This window comes from Corapipo altera, unplaced genomic scaffold (genome assembly GCF_003945725.1).
Source record: "Corapipo altera isolate COAL_440 unplaced genomic scaffold, ASM394572v1 67, whole genome shotgun sequence".
Classification (NCBI taxonomy): domain Eukaryota; kingdom Metazoa; phylum Chordata; class Aves; order Passeriformes; family Pipridae; genus Corapipo; species Corapipo altera.
The window spans coordinates 340,509-353,902 of record NW_020884906.1 but is presented as its reverse complement, the minus strand read 5'-3'; the positions used below and the strand labels follow the sequence as shown (position 1 = coordinate 353,902).

At 45.5% G+C, this 13,394-nt stretch overlaps 2 protein-coding genes across 2 annotated transcripts in view; both read left to right on the top strand.

Annotated features, from left to right (window-relative positions):
• Positions 1–4,193, top strand: part of LOC113951222 (protein HIRA) — a 29,152-nt gene extending 24,959 nt beyond the window's left edge. The window contains exons 23-25 of the mRNA XM_027651953.1: positions 1,195–1,358; positions 3,200–3,288; positions 3,785–4,193. Coding sequence (XP_027507754.1) covers positions 1,195–1,358; positions 3,200–3,288; positions 3,785–3,901 — 370 coding nt within the window. The 3' untranslated portion in view covers positions 3,902–4,193. The remainder of the gene's footprint in view (positions 1–1,194; positions 1,359–3,199; positions 3,289–3,784) is intronic.
• Positions 4,194–7,145: 2,952 nt separating this feature from the next.
• PPIL2 (peptidylprolyl isomerase like 2) overlaps positions 7,146–13,394 on the top strand; it is a 64,414-nt gene continuing 58,165 nt past the window's right edge. The window contains exons 1-5 of the mRNA XM_027652017.1: positions 7,146–7,252; positions 7,365–7,414; positions 7,801–7,846; positions 8,741–8,803; positions 8,971–9,022. Coding sequence (XP_027507818.1) covers positions 7,221–7,252; positions 7,365–7,414; positions 7,801–7,846; positions 8,741–8,803; positions 8,971–9,022 — 243 coding nt within the window. The 5' untranslated portion in view covers positions 7,146–7,220. The remainder of the gene's footprint in view (positions 7,253–7,364; positions 7,415–7,800; positions 7,847–8,740; positions 8,804–8,970; positions 9,023–13,394) is intronic.

Here is a 13,394-nt window from a genome sequence, read left to right as displayed (position 1 = left end):
GTGTTCCCTGCTGAGTCAGGGATTCATTCTGCACCCCTGGGGGGGGGGGTGTTCCCTGCTGAGTCAGGGATTCATTCTGCACATGCCAATGGCTCTGAAAGGATCAGTTGCTCATACGGGGCTTTTTCAAACCTTTGCACATTTATAGTCTGCATCTTAATGTACTTTTGAGATTTGGGGGGGGCAGGAAAGCATGCTCTAAATTTGATTATTTTATGACTCCTCTTTATTGGATGGGTTAAGTATTGGAAAATTCTGTAATTTTCCAATTGAAATTCATGTAATATTTTTATTAGCCAAACTGGGGTTTTTTTACGTTTTGCATTTAGTTTTTAGTTTACCACCTTTCTGGAGTAGGCCTACAAATTTTGAGTAGTTCAGTTGTTCTCAAAGGATCTATTTAATGAAGTCTTTGAGGGATTAGTCATCTAATGCATATTTTTAACATGTGAAAACATCAGCAGGGAATTGTGTGAGCCAGAGCAGACTCCTGTAGGTAGTTTAATAGTCTGTCCTCATCCAGATTTGAATTAGATTTCCCAGGCAGATTTCTTTGCTACTTCTGTTCTTCACATCTAAGTTTAATTTTTTTTCTGAGATAAACTGTATAGAGTTGTATGATTTTATTGCTGTTCTCTAGAGGGAAGGGGAATTAATTGTGAAAAACATTTGAAATCCAAACAAATGAGAGAACAAAGATAACAGACTGAAAAATGTCCTTTTTGAAAAAAATTCTAATAACTGCTTATTTTTTCTAATTAGCCTTCTTATGACAGTACATTTATATGCAAGAAATCCTTTAAATGCTTTAATCTGACTTTGTATCTTGTGTTTGTTTTGTGACTTTTACCTGTGAGGGGCAAAGAAAGACAAAGGCAGTCAGTCATCTTAATTTCCTATAAACATTCAGGAGCCCCTGGTCACTGATAAGCATGTGTTTTTAAAGAGAAGACAGAGGAAAGGAAGAGAAAAAGAACAGGAGGCAGAAAACCCTCTGTGGACCTTGATACTTGTAAGTGGTCCAGTGGGGTGAAGGCAGTGTGCTCTGAAGTGCTGCCTTTATCATTAAAAGCTCGAGCTCTGGAAGCATTAGGTGCCTGTGAAAGAGAAGTGTAGTGTAGCAAGTACTACAGAAATACAGATTCCTTGAGCTTATATGTTTCTCTGCCTGGTTAATCCATTTTGGTTTTGCAGTTCAGGAAGGCAAGCTGCAAGATTGTTCTCCATGCCTCATTTAGTGCAACAAGAGACAACCCTGGCCTACCTGGAGAACCAGATTGCAGCAGCACTTATGTTACAGTCCAGTCACGAGTATCGCCACTGGCTCCTCATCTATGCACGGTACCTGGTCAATGAAGGTGAGACCCGGGGCTGTGCTGCCTCTGCAGCTTCTGAGGAGCACTCTGTCCTGTCCTGGGGGTGTGGTGGCACCTCATGTTCTCCTGTTGGCACTTGGCTTCAGCACTCGGGCTTTGCTGCACACCAGAACAGATTGTGCAGTGCATCTGCTTCTCCAGTGCCCAGGCCTCAGGAATCCTCTTTGGACACGCTGGTTGGGAACAGACCGTGGTCTGGGGAAGCAGTGCCATCTGCAGACTTAAATAATGGGAATTGCATTGTGAAAATGCCCTGGTCTCTCAGGCACATCATATGTATTGTCTGGGAGCAGCTACAGATGTTCCAAGGACACCAGCAGCACTTGGTAGAGTGTGTCCTGTTCCTCAGGCAGCTGACAGTTGCTGCCTGGTGTGAAGTGCAGGAGTTGTTCAGTCCCTGATGATTGTACCAGAGCACAGGAAACTGCAGGGAATTTGCTCGTATTCCTGGCACTTCATTCTTTTTTTACGTTCTAAAAATTCAACCACCTGTACTGGTGAGCTCAGGGGTTAAATTCTGTGAGGAAGGAAACCCACAAGAAAGGTTGCTGGTGTCTATTTTACATTTGAATACACTGTCTCTGTGCTGTTAAGTAAGCTAATGTTAAATAAGGTTAAACAACTGACTTTATGCTTTTCGGATTCTAAAGATCTCTGTTGTATCTCTGCCTGTGTGCATTCCTAGTTTAGTAATTCCTGTTGCATTAATTCAGCCTTACTCCTCCCCATTGTTATCACTCTGCACAGAGGGAGGTGTTAGGCCACCTCATAGGTGTTGGCAGAATTAAAATCGGGCTCATTAATTCTTGCCTTTTGACCCCTACCTTATTTAACAAGAGAGCTTGTTGAACTTCATATGGTTCTTTCTGTCCTTCCCCAGTTGAAATTAAAATATTCTTCTTGGGTCATATGTTAAGGAGATTCCCCAGTTGAAATTAAAATATTCTTCTTGGGTCATATGTTAAGGAGATGGTTGTACTTTTAAAAGCCTTCACTAATTGAGAACGTCTGCTGTGTGCACAGGGTTCATCTGGCACCACCCGGGTGTCTCTGCCCTGTGTGGGTGGGTGGATGGCACAGCCAGCTCTGCTTGGCCACCTGTGTGTTGCTGTTTCACTGGTTTTCTAGAGCTGCTAAACTTTGAAAATGGCACATCCTATTATTGACCCATTATTCTTAGGATTGTCTCAACATCGACTGAATTCTAATCCATTGAAATACTCAGTCTGTTTTACCTTGACTGGCAAGTTACTTGCAAGGGAATTCCCCCTGCTAATTTTTGGGTGAATAAAGCTGGCCTGGAAACTGTGTGTGGTTTTATTAAAGGTGTTCTTTTTTAAAATAACTCATGCATATGGATCCATTTTAGTTCTGTTATAATGCAACCTGACAACGTTTCCCCTTCAATGATGTTCATCTTGTAGCTTTCTAACTCTTGTGATATGTTTTTTGGATTCTTCTCTGGCTGTTGAAGTCTGTCAGTTTTCCAGTGTTTGGGGTTTTAAAAGCTGGTATCATTATGTGGGAGCAGGGAGTGAGATTGGGTTCAGGGCAGCTCTTAAAACGAACTAGAGTAATTACTGCAGTTTTTCTCCCAATTTTAGATCATCTTTAGTAGTGTTTCTGGGGTTGAGAACTTTAAGTAAAACCTTTCAGAACTCTAAAAATCATCTTATATTACCAAAATATGCTGTAAGAATAGTAATATGCCTTTTCAGAAATCAATGTTTTAGGTTTTATTTTACTCTAGGTACTTGTAATTCTCTCCTGAATGTTGTCTGTGAAATGCTTGTGACTGTGATTTTATTTCTGATAATGTCCAGGGTTTGAATATCGTTTGCGAGAATTATGCAAGGATTTACTGGGTCCAGTCCATTACTCAGCTGGAAGTCAGTGGGAATCAACAGTTATGGTAAGTCCTGATAATAGTTTAATAAAAAACAAGGAAGAGCTTCCCATGAAAATTACAGAACATGACCCCTTCCATGCTCTGCTCTGATCTCATAAAAGTCTCCCTACTGTGGAGTTCAGATTTATTTCATGTGAGACCAGAGCCCAGTGCTCGCTGCCCCAGTGTCAGCTCTGCTGCTGGCTGCAGTCTCACGTGGGTGGAGCACAGTTGCATGTTCAGGTCCCCACGTTCTTCAGGCAGCAGCCTTGAAACAGGGACATGGCAGTGCCGTGTCCCCTCCCCGAGCACCGGGAGGGTGCAGAGGCTGCACTGGCCTCAGGAGTGGGGCAGTGTAACACAGCTTTTACTCCAGGAGTCATGTAAGCAGAGTAAGAACATAAAATATGCAGCTCTCTCCAGGCAGGAAAAAGGGCACGAATCTTAAACGGCTCCATGGAATATATTAATGATACCAAATAACAGATTCTGAGGATGCTTTTGTGGTTTTTTCGTGCAGGGTTTACGAAAGAGAGAACTGTTGAAAGAGCTTCTTCCTGTTATTGGACAGAACCTCCGCTTCCAGAGGCTTTTCACGGAGTATCAAGAGCAGCTGGACATCTTGAGAGACAAGTAGCATGTTCCCAGATTTTCCCTGTGGGGCCTGGTCCGAGAGAAACTGCTGACCAGCATTAGCCAGAGCCAGGAGAGGAGCGAGAGCCCCGGCAGTGGGACACTCCTGAGGGAGGGGCTGTGCCCAAAGGTCCCCGTGGATTCCGGGAAAGGAGGAGTGGAGGAGCTGGACGGTTCCCCAAGCGAAACTTCACCATCGAAGCTGTGGCCTCTGTTTCTGTGGGAAGTCATGGATATGTACTTCAGGGGGATCCTTTTGGATCTGGATCTCATATTAAAGCTAGCTGAGAACTGTTTGTGCGGTTTCTTGGATGTCCTGTGAAAAGCACAGTACTTCAGCATATTTAACCCTGTTTAGGGTTTTTTGCCTGAGGATTTATTGAGGCTCAACACTATATTAAATTAGATGAATGAGCCACGTAAAAAGAAATTTCATAAAGATTAAGGTATTATGCAGCCAATAGACTCTTTCCTGTGAATATAATAATAATAATAAGAGGCTGTTCTAACACATGGACTATTTTTGTACTAGAATTTGCTAACTTGTAATATGGAATTTTATTTGGCCAATAATCAGGCTATCTCTACAAAGTCATCTTGTAGGAAATTTAACTCTAATTACAAAAGCTATGTTTCAAAGTAATTCTACCAAATTAACATGTCATCATCAGGTTTTTAATTTTTAAATGTTTGTAAAAGGCATTTTGGGGGGAGGGGGAGGGATACAATGGGGTGGCTCTTTTTGTAAGTACAAAATAAAAGAACATTGCATTGGTTTAAAAAAACCCAAAAAGCAAAACCATGGTCTTGAATCATTACAAAGGGCACAGGCATCTCCAGAAATGTCAGCACAGGCTGAACCACGTTAACGTGTCTAGAAAGAAATAATTGTGTCTGGATGATCTGTCCTCTGAAAGCAGGATCAGACAAGTGCTGCTGATGTCTGCAGACAGATACAGCGTTTTCCCTCCGAGCCCCAAGTGGGCTGAGGAGAGGGAGCTGTGTGGGAGTGCTCATCATCTCACAGCACAGCCCAACAGCCTCCCCTGACTGATGGACGTGGTCAGTGCTGCAGCAAGGAATGAGCTTCGTGCATTTATGGCCGTGTTCCTTGTGGAGTGCTTTTGGAATTCCACTGAAACCAAATCAATCAAGTTGTTTTCTTCCCCCAGAGTGTGTTTGGTGCTGGAAAAGAAGCAGCACTCTTTCCAGGCCCTGCTGTTTGGGTGTGCCTCAGTTTGAGCCTTACTTTGAAATGTTTTTGAGTAAGAGAATTGAAAGAAGTGTATTTAAACCCTTGTAAAAGGACCGTTTCTCCCCTAAACTTCCAACAAACAGTATCCTTCACCCTCAGACTGGCTGTGCTGCTGTGGCCAAGGGAACTAACCCCTTTCACAAAGGCAGCTCTGCAGTTATGTGGTTCTCTGGGTCCTAGAGGGAGGATGTGTTCTTTAAGGCACAAACCCCTTCATTTGCAGGGCTTTGTGGCCTCTTCAGCTGCCAGACACCAGCTTACTTCATTGTACAGCCCTTGTGCAGGCTGAACACAGACAGGTCCTGAAGAGCAACAAAAACAACTGCCTTAGCAGGGATCCAGTGTGGCATCAGTGAGTCTTCAACAAGCAGCTGGAAATGGAGCGATAACACAGTTTGATGCTGTGTGTACCTGGTGGGGAAAGTGCAGGTGATGAGGAAAGCCAAGCAAGTCCCCCTGAGCTCTAGTCCCAAAGGTTTAATAGCAAGACCCAGTTGTGGCAGTGCTGTAAGTGATTCATTATGCTGTTGCCAGTTGGTCTGCACTCATGGGAGCAGCCTTCTGTTCCTCAGAGGAGAACTGTAACAACACACATTCATGGAATGTTGGGGCTGGAAGGGACCTTTAGGCTGTGCTCACCTTGTGTTCACATGTGCAGCCAAGGACCAACTGATGGGATTAAAACAGGGGATAAGGCACCGTGTTCTGCAGAGAAGGGCAGTCTGGTCCAAAGCCTGGTGCAGTCAGTGGGAGTCTGGGAGTCACTTCTGTTTGGGTTTGGCTCCCAGTGGCTCTGTGTGGGCAGCTGTAAGAAAGATGGTTCAACAAGAAAGGAAAAATGAGCATGGCTGGGTTTGGAGGTGTTTGATAAGTGAAAGCTCTGGCACAGGTGCTTCTTTCCTCCTCCTAAAGGTGTCGGGATTCTGACCATCCTCTGTTCAGCCTTGTGCTGTTTATACCAGTCTTATAATTAAGGTTATTTAATGGGATTTAAAGGTAATTAGCTAAGGGATGGTAAATTCTTCTTTGTTGTTGAGTCTTTGAAGAGATGCTGAACTATTTTTCGTGAAGAGCTACCTCCATGCTGGGCACCAAGCAGGTTCTTCTCCCTATTTTTTCTTGGGAGATTCTGTCACTGCCTGACAGACCAGGAATATTATGATTTTAAATTCCATGGAATAAAATATTTAAATTAAGAGGAACATTTTTCTTACGTTGTTCATTTTCACATTTTCTGCTATGTTCAGCACCTTCCTTTTCCGGAGGGGGCTGTGAAGGCTCTACCTCAGGCTGTATCACACTGTGCAGAGGGGGCTGCAGTGCCACCAGCAGCACCCGCTGCCCTCTGGCCTGGCCTGTAAGTGATGAGGAAGTAACCTGTGCCTGAGTTTCACCCGGGGTACGTGAAGCAGAATTTTACATTTAAAAGCAGGTGCCAAGCAGCTCAGAGGTGCCAAACAGCACTCACTCCAAACACACACACACCTTCTTCAGGGGAGGAAGACTTGTGACCATTTATTTTATTAAGACAACTTCATAAACTTTAGTTGCCTTTTTAGAATCACAGAACGTTAAGGGTTGGAAGGGACCTTGAAGCTGATCCAGTCCCACCCCTGCCATGGGCAGGGACACCTTCCACCAGCCCAGGTTACTCCAAGCCCATCCAGCCTGGCCTGGGACACTCCCAGGGATGGGGCAGCCACAGCTGCTCTGGGCACCCTGTGCCAGGGCCTCTCCCCCTCACAGGGAAGGATTCCTCCCTCATCTCCCGTTTCGGTTCCCAGTCACTCCCTGTGCTGTCACTGCAGCTCCTGACGAGTCCCTCTCCGGTTCCCCGCAGCCCTGCAGGCCCTGGAAGGTTCTCCGCTGCCTCCTCCCTTTTCCAGGCCGAACACCCAGCCCGGCTCTCCCAGCCCGGCCCGGCCCGGCGCGGCCCCGGAACGCTCCGCCCGCCGCCGCAGTTTCCGCGGCGGGGCCGTTCCGCTGCACCGGCGGAAGGCGCGGCCGGGCCGGGAGCGCGGGCTGAGCTGGGGCCGAGAGCGGGCCGGGGCTGGGCCGAGCCGCCGCCATGGGCAAGAGACAGCACCAGAAGGACAAGATGTGAGCTGGGGCGGGGCCGGGGGTGCGGGAGGCCGGGCCGGGGCCGGGGCTGGGGCTGGGGCTGGGGCTGGGTCTGGGTCTGGGCCTCCCCTCAGTGCCCCCTGTCCCGCAGGTACATCACGTGCGCCGAGTACACGCAGTTCTACGGGGGCAAGAAAGCAGGTAAGGGGCCGAGGGGCCCCCCCGTCCCTCTGGGCGGGCGCTGGGGGGCCCTCCCCGAGCACATGGGGTGCTGAGCCCATGAGCTGCTCAGAAATGTCCCCGCTGAGCGTCCCCGCCCTCCAGAAGTCCTGCACCCACTGCTGGGGCAGAGCCCTTGTGTTGTTAACAATCAGATTTAACCTCAGCTCTGTTGCGATCCTTTTCTGGCCGTGTAATTTCAGGGCAGGGGAGTCTGGTAGAGTTACAGGTTTGCAAGCTTTACTGTGTTATCATCAGTAAGTTGCCCACTGACATAGCAAAATGTAACTTTCAAATGTTTCTTTGTTACCTAGAGTGCAATGTGTTTCTTAAACTCAGTTGTATGGGTTTTCTTTTCCCATGAACAGACCTTCCTCGAACTAATTTTAGGCGTTTATCATTTGATCACTGCAGGTAAGACAACAGATTTACATTATCATTATTAAATGATGCATTTGTTTATCAGGCTGTTGACACTGAACCAAAGCAGTTACTTTCATTGCCTCCTACCTGCTGGGACAGTGGTGTGGCAAGAAAAACTTCATTAAGAACTGAAACAATATCTACACTTGCCATGTTTAGTGTCTGCAGAGGTGGGAGCTGATGGCTGAAAGAATACACAAGTGATAAAATAATGCAGGACAGTGACTGTGGCCATTCCAGTCTTTCAAATCTGTGCAATCAGGGCTTGAAGTCTACTTTTCCCTGCTCAGAACATGCTTGGTCAATCACTCCTCTTGCTGAGGCAGGGATTAGGTAGATTGAGGGAATATTTCTGCCATTTTTTTCTGTTTAGAATTTACTGTTTAAAGTGCTGGAGGGAAAGAAGGGAGTTGGCAGAATTGGGTTAGAAATCCTCTTGTAAATTGGGTGGTCCAAGAAGTTACCTTCCACATCTGCAAACTGCTGCTGCTTGGCCAACAGCTGCCTGGGCTATGGAAGCATCCCTGACATGGGTTAGGGATGTCATTGCCAGTTTTTCCCCAGCCAATTCCAGTGCAAAGACAGGGAGTGTTTCTGTTGAACGTGGCAATGAAAGCAGGTCTGGGGGTGTTACAGCATCCCCTGGCTCTGTGGCTGTGAGTGATGACAGCTGCAGGTTTCTGAGGGCAGCACCAGTTCCTCTCGTGGATTTTGTTCTTATTCTAATTTTTGTAGAGTCAGGTAGTGGGCATTGGAAGCCACTCAGTATTTTCATTGGTATAGGCCTTGCTTTAATGTGCAAGTGAATCAGCAACGTGTTATTTGCCTCTCTCACCATGATTTCCAGCTGATTTTGCTGACAAGAATGTGTTCTCTCTTTTCTAGTTTGTCTCTGCAGCCGTTTGAATACCCAGTTTGCACACCAGATGGGACAGTCTTTGACATACTGTAAGTTACTGCCTGAATTTACCTTTATTTTTGTGGTGTTGAGCTGGTTACAGCTGTTTAATCATCATTTGGTCTTAGCAAGTTGGCAAGAAAAATAAGAAAATGCCCATCTAATAGAGGTTTCAGATGGTGTTTTTCACTTATTACTTTATCCCTTCTGTTTTCAGGAGCATTGTTCCTTGGATAAAGAAATATGGAACCAATCCAATCACTGGAGAAGTAAGTAATGATGGGTGTATTCACATCAGGTCTCTGCTTTCCTTATGCTCAGGTTCCTGTTTAGTGTATTGGAGAAACAAAAATGCCTTGGTGAAAGCAAAAGAAGTTTTAAGGGGAGTGCTGTTTTAAAGATCATATTTGTGAGATCAGCTTTGCTGAAATGAATGTAGAGATTTACTGGGGATCTCTTTTTAGCTGAAAAAAGGGAGGCTTTGGAATTTTAGACCTGATATCCCCTCACTTCATCATGCTGATGATCCCTGTAGTAGAAAATACTCAGTCTCAGTCTGTGTGTGGAAGAAAGAGGAAAGCATTACATATATTTGTTTTTTATAACTGGGTTGTAAATAGCAGACAGAGGAAGTGTGTGCTTTATTTATGTGAATTCCCAGAAGCTCTTGCTGCCTTACAGGTGTGGCCTGATGACATCTGAGCAGTGGAAACAGGAGCTCTTTTGTCCCTGCTGGTGCTGCCCAGAGAGCCTGACTGGTCGCTGCTGGGAAAGGCTCTGTGCTGTGGCCTCATGTAGGCAGAGTTCTGGTCTGTGCAGGGCAAGGGGCTGGCACATCTCCAGCTGGGATTAAACTTGCAGCAGTGTTTCCTTACCCAAAGGGTATTTGGTGTTATGCAGATTAAAGAGATTAGTAGATGATATTATGAATGGTAAGCCTAAACTGCAAAATCTTTTGAGTTATCTTTCAGAAAGTTTCTCTCATGATAGTTCACTGTGAGAGTGGGATTTTAGTGCCTTTGTGGCTTTCTCCCCACTTTTTCTGCATAAATGATAATTATGAAGGGATTACTTTCTGTAATAGGAAGAAGCTGTAGAGCACCAAATAAATACTAGGTACAGGAAATATTTCCTTGTTGGAATTATGTTTTTTTTCTGATGTGTTAAAAAGAGTGCATTGTTTATGAGGGCATAGAGGAAAATTTTAAGCAGAAATTGTTGCTTGAGCTACTGAAACTTATTTTTTCCTTCAGTGTGTGCAGTTACTTTCCCGGACACTGGGAGGCAGCCACTGCCCAGGATTGGGGAGGTTTGCAGATGGGTCTGGGCTGTGAGATTGCTTCTGAAACATCTTGTGTTTGATTAAAGATTTTCCCAGCAGACAGATACGAGGTGAAGCTAAATACAGATGCAGCATTCCAAACTCTGCATCTGAACGGTCTGTCTGAGACTCCATATCTTCCTGCAGGTGTGTTTGTGCCATGGAGGTCTTTCTTCACACATGAGGAGGCCAATGTATTGTTGAGAAGGAATGCAATTACAGCTGTTTCGTTTGGTTTTGCCAGCCTCTCACCACTCTGGGAGTTTTGGGCTGTTGCCAGATCAGTTTTTTTCACCCAGAGCAGCTCTGTGGCACCTGCTCTCGTTGCAGACTGTGAACTGTGATGTGGTTTAAAATTGCTTGGAGTAAATGCTAAGCAAGAAGTGTAATGTGCCCAGTGGTCTTGTGTAATACAGAGAGAGGGAGACTGTGAAAATATACCTGGTGAACCATAAATGCTCAAATGAAGTCTGGCTTTGAGTGGAGTTCACCCAGACTTGTTCCTCTCTGTTTGTTCTGCAGTGCACCTCCAGCTCTCCTCAACATCCACCCCCTTTTCCTCTGCATCACTCTGTCTGGGCAGCCCTTTCTTCTCCCCTTTTGTTGTGTGCTGGACTGCTGCTGTCCAGCTCTCTCCTCCCCAGGACAGAGGTGTTCAGATCAGCTGGAAGCAAAAGGAGCCCCTTGTTGTCCAGAACAGCACCCAGCCCTGCTGAACCCAGCCCTGTGGAGCTGTAGGTCGAAGAGTGGCACTGAAGGAAGAGTTGTAGCTTGGCCTTTGTTTCCCAGAGGGCTAGCTCAGATTTTTGGATGGGGGAGGAAGGGGATGGGGGTGCTGGGACAAGGCAGGGGAGGGGCAGAGGCAATCAGTGGACTGAGCTTGTGCATCCCTGCACTGTGCTGTCCTCTGTTTAATGTGTCACTGTGTGTGCACCTTCTGTGCCCTGTGCAGATTGCTCGTGGAAACCAGAAGGTACTTTCTGTAATGAACTGGTGACTTACAGAAAGACTCTGGGTTTGTTCAGAAAGGAATTGAGCCAGATTAGCTGCAGTGCCATCTTTTGTACAGGGTTTTATGAAGTTACTTGGCACACATTGGTGATGAGGCTCTGGAGAATTTTTCCATTTATTTGTCCTGAAGTAAAAAATTATAATGAAATCCTTTGTGGCTTGTACTTCTCTTATTCTGGTTTGCTACAGGACAGGTGCTTTAGAGAAGTCATCAGGCTGCTTGGAACTGGTGTTGTTAATGGTGCACTCTTGGCACTCACTAATTCTGTCTGGCTTTCTTATTTCTGAAGTGGACCCCTCAGTGGAGAACTGGAGAGCCTTGCAGTCATTAATGTGTTTGTCTTCACAGTGCTCCAGGGTAGGACTGCGCTCCTCTTTTATTAATTGGATGTTTGTGAGCTGATCTACAAGGGAGTTCTCTGACTCTTCTGAATCCTAAACTATTGAACCAGCCTTCCTTTTAAAGAAATGCTGCAATGCCAAGATCACAGTTGTTCTTTTATATATTTAAAATATTTTAATATTTTTCTTTTGTTTTCCTTTTCTAGACTTTCTAATGGCTTATGGTTTATTTTTTTTTGCTTTTCTGAACATTCTCCTGAAGTGCAGTAAGGACACCAATATCCATTTAGGAGAAACATATCACTGTTGACCCTTGCCTAGAGTTTCCCATAAACTATTCCAGAAAATAACTTTAGATTTATTCTCCCCCCCTTTTTAAGAATACATTGGAATAGAAAATGCTTATGTTACTACACCAATGATTTTTGAAGAAACAGTGCATCTCTTGCAGCTCAGCTACAGCCTGTCAGTCAGCATTGGCTCCTTTACTTTTTTTGGCAGCTTTGTCAGGACACTGCCCTAGCTTATCTTTACACTAAAATTGCATAGAATAAAAGAGGGAAGTCACAGTTAGCTCATTCCTTTTTACTGAGAACAGTAGAAGTTCTCAGTGAACTTGTTGGCTTGGGGAGAGTTGCAGGCTTGCCAGGACGTTTCACGTTCTGCCAGCCAGACCAGCGTGCCCACACGAGGCAGCCAGCTGGGCTCAGAGACCTGTTTCCAAGGAGAGAGATGGGCCAGAGCATGTCTGGTTTGTTGGAATCTCAAGTATGAACAGATGATAGAGCAGCGTGCCTTTTGACAGGAATTTCAAGGAAATTGTTCTTTGTTGCATGGATATGTTATATGTGGGCTGAGCTATTTTTCCTCCTTTGCACTGTAACGTGTCTGATGTCAATACCTATTTTTTCCACTCTGGTTCAGTGGCATTCTGACTGTGTGTGGGCAGGCCAGATTATTGTGGCTGTACTTCAGCCCTGACCAAGGCTCTGTAACCGTGGACATATGTCTCTCTTTCCCTGTCTCATGAGTAGCTACTGTCCTTATCTCTTGTTCCCCCTTTTCTGTGGGAATTTAGTTCTTTTGAACACTGGAAAGCCAGTTATTTCTGATGTTTGCTTCTAAGGCTTTGGTCCAAAGTCAATTTTGTGACTGTTTTAAGTGCATCTACTGTTAAACTCATGTTGAGGGCTCCCCTATGTGAATTCTTTCTGCACTGCTTGGAGCACACTGCAGTCCATGTCTGCTGATCCTGCCTGTCCCAGAGAGCCAGTGCCCTGTTAATGGCCCTGTGCAGTTGCGTGGCTGTTCTGTGTGTCTGTCTTCAAGGGTAAACACAGCTCAGTCGAGTTCATTTAGCTTGGGCTGAACATGTGCCCAGGAGTCAGGGGAGGAGACCTGGAGGTGCAGTGTGGTGGGTTTGTGAGACCTGCAGTCACATCTCTGCTCCAGATGAGGCAGAACACACTGTGCTGTGCCCTGTCTCATGCAAGGTCAGGATCCACACCTGCAGGCCAGAGAGAGCGTTTTTTAGAGTGTCACAAGCTTGTTACTAGGTTAAAGAGGAAGATTTTTATAAATTCTGAGGGTTTTTTAAGGGTTAGAAAAGCCTTTTGCTTGGACTGCCTCTGAAGATAACCATAAAGAAGAGCCTGGTGCATATGGAGAAGTAGTAGAACCACTGACATGAACATGAGAACTTTGAAGTCAGAAGGCTGAAAATCTCTGACTTTTTCCAGTAAGACATCTGCCTTTTTAAAAGAGAGGGCTGGACACAAAGTTTTGCTTTTCATACAACATAAACATTTGCTGGTTTTCTCCCACACTCTTAATCCTGTGTTTACCAAATAAACCTGACTTGGGCTGAAATTATGGCTAAGGTGATCAAATAAGTGTGGCAGTGCAGGTGCCTGGCTTGTGCAGTGCCTGTGTGCCCAGGCTGTGGGAGCAGCAGAGCCTGGAGCTGC